The sequence below is a fragment of the Chrysoperla carnea genome, chromosome 5, assembly GCF_905475395.1.
Source record: "Chrysoperla carnea chromosome 5, inChrCarn1.1, whole genome shotgun sequence".
Lineage (NCBI taxonomy): Eukaryota > Metazoa > Arthropoda > Insecta > Neuroptera > Chrysopidae > Chrysoperla > Chrysoperla carnea.
Window position 1 is genome coordinate 9,417,989 of NC_058341.1, and position 2,848 is coordinate 9,420,836.

Consider the following 2,848-nt stretch of genomic DNA (forward strand, 5'->3'; position numbering starts at 1 on the left):
TGTTTGATGAGAACTTCTCTATCCTTATCTAATAACTTGTAGATCTTAGATCTTTATCCTATTCTTATTACTTTGTGTTTGATGTGAACTTCTCTATCCTTTTCTAACAACTTGCTTAGATCTTTGCTCCTATTAATTTCTTTTAAGACTTATACGCCAATAATTTTCTGCTTTTCGTGGGCACTTTTATAATATAAAGAGATTATTCTCCCAACCTCTACTCCCCATAATTATATAGGGTGTGTTTTTTAAGTTGACATATGCTTGTAACTCGCAAAATAAGTTTGATCGATAAAAATGCTTCGAGCAAAAAATATTGAATCTATAGACGCACATCTTACGCAGACATTAAACTTAATCTAGGTTTTCAGACTCAATGAAAAGCTTTGTCTACTCCAGAACTGGTAACAGATAGATGAACACTTTAAATTATTTCGAAGAAGAGAAAGTTGTTATTAATTAAAATTGAAGGAAGAAATGCGCAAAAAGCTATGATATGTAAATTCTTATAGGGTTGAAATTGGTTTTCCATATCAAAACTGTAATATCGTATAATTGTTTCTGCGAAATCTAGGCAGTATTCGAAAAAAACTTTCCAATAAATCCAATAAAAGTGGTTTGTTTTTCTATAAAGATCATTTTTGTTCAAATTGAATAAACAAACGCACAAGAAGTTAGATTTTTACTATCAATTACTTACTGTCTAAACTATTCGGTTAAAATGTTTCAAACAAAAAATGTTTACACTTTAATAAAGAAGAACTTTCTAATTTTAAGTGTACGCCTAATGTTTGCCAGTTATGAATTAGAGAAAGTTTGTAATTGAACCGGAAAACTTAGATTGAATTCAATACCCGTGTAAAATGTGTGTTTTTGAAATTAACGTTTTTCGTCTGAAGCATTTTCCTCGATTAAACTAATTTTGGAGTCTCACGCATATGTCTAGCTAAAAAAGACATCCTGTACAGTACTATCAATCTCTAAAACTCTAAATTCAATTGTCATATATCAAGTTAAAAAAGACAGCCTGTATAAAAATTCAATTTTCAAGTTTAAAAAGACAGCCTGTATTAAAAGATTTGATTCGAAATAATTTCAGTGACCCAACGGAATAAAAAAAAAGGCTGGTTCTACTGGCAGCCCTGTACAGTGTGAACCACATTTTCTCTTTTCAATGCAATACTTAAAAAAATCGTTCAAACATGTACATTGCTTACATGTTCTTTTAAAAGATATTCCGAAACGAACGTATCATCACAGATAATACATTGAAATTTCTGTGTACCATGAGCTAAATTATGATGAGCTTCTAAAAATTTCTCCTGTGAAAATAATTTCTCACATAGTTTACATTCGAAAAATTGTATACCAATATGTAATAATTTATGTTTTTTCAATAAACGTCTTTTCGTAAATTGTTTTTCACACATATCACATTTATATTTTCGTTCTTTATGTTTATGCTTGGAAAATTCTTCATTATTTGTAAAGATTTTCTTACATTGTTCACATTTCAAGACTTTATGTAGTTTCTCGTGTCGTTTTAAATTATAACTACGTGTAAACTTTAACGAACAAACGCTGCACTTAAATGGTTTTTCACTCGAATGAATTCGAATTGTATGTTCCATTAAATGGGATTTTGTCGTAAAGTTTCGATTACATATCGTACATTTATGTTGTGGTGATATTTTCAATGGTGTTAGCTTTATTTGTGGGATTTTAATCGGTGTTAATTTAACTTGTGGAATTCTAACTGGCGTTTTCGATTTATCCGGCGTTTTTAGTGTCTGTTTCACATGTGCAGTTTTCTTATGTTGTTGTAAATCATTACGATTTGTGAATGATTTTTCGCAAACATCACATTCGTATGATTTAACGGGCGTGTAAATATCTTCTAGGGCATTTTCTTCTGATTCATTTTGAAAATCTGTTGTATCCCCGACAATATATACAAATTCTTGACGAATTATTTTACCTGGTTTTAACATTTCTTTGGCACATTCTTTACATTTATAAGCGTTACCGATTACATGGATTTCACTACGTAAAAACTCCTTGTTACACACACTACATTTCTCATTTTTTTCACTTTCACTTTGTTTATTAATATTTTCAAAAAGTTTATTATCCTGTTTTATTGAATTATTATCGATTTTAATGAATTCACGAAAATTTAAATGTAATTTTTCGTGACGTTCTAAAATTACTTTCGATGCAAATGCATAGTCACAATATCGGCATTTTTGTGATTTTGTTGAGCTTGTATTTTTGTGGGTGGTCAAATGTCGTTTTAAATTCGAGGCTCGTGCAAATGCTTTATCGCATACATGACACTTAAGTGGTTTTTCTCCCGTGTGTACCTTTTCATGTTCGGTTAAATGTGAGCTACTTTTAAATTCATGTCCACAAACTGTACATTTATGAGTTCGTTTTCTTGGTAATTCTTTTAATAACTCCAATGATGGTTTTGATGCTGATTTTAATTGAAATTTTTTTAAGAAATTATCCACAGCCAAACTATTCAATTTCACAACTGGTATTTTTTCTGTTGTCGAAAGCATTTTTACGAATCTACGCTTGATTTTTTTTTTTTATTAGCGTCCTAACCTAATTTTATTTGACTTTGCTCAATTATATTTTTTAAATTTAAATATTTTGTTAATACTATTTTTAAAAAAGTTTTTTTTTCTTATGCGTCGAAAATTCTAACCAATTAAAACGTATAATATCGACGAAAAACCCGCACATTTGTATTCGTTTTGTCAATATTTACAGCCAAGAATAATATCGAATGGAATTATGCCTATCCAAGCTTTGATTATCGTGGGAAAATTTGAAGGTTCCC

The 2,848-nt window shown here is 29.7% G+C and overlaps 1 protein-coding gene across 1 annotated transcript; it reads right to left on the reverse strand.

The window, feature by feature from the left end:
• Positions 1-791: 791 nt before the first annotated feature.
• LOC123300211 (zinc finger protein 808-like) lies at positions 792-2,621 on the reverse strand. Its single transcript, XM_044882739.1, has 2 exons — positions 1,063-2,621; positions 792-1,027 (listed from the first exon to the last, which is right to left on the reverse strand). Exon 1 carries the CDS (start codon positions 2,562-2,564, stop codon positions 1,197-1,199), a length of 1,368 nt encoding a protein of 455 aa, XP_044738674.1. The 5' UTR covers positions 2,565-2,621; the 3' UTR covers positions 792-1,027; positions 1,063-1,196.
• Between the last annotated feature and the right edge of the window lie 227 nt (positions 2,622-2,848).

Coding starts and splice junctions, on each gene's coding strand:
- LOC123300211 (XM_044882739.1), bottom strand. CDS start 2,564: ATGCTTTCGACAACAGAAAAAATACCAGTTGTGAAATTGAATAGTTTG.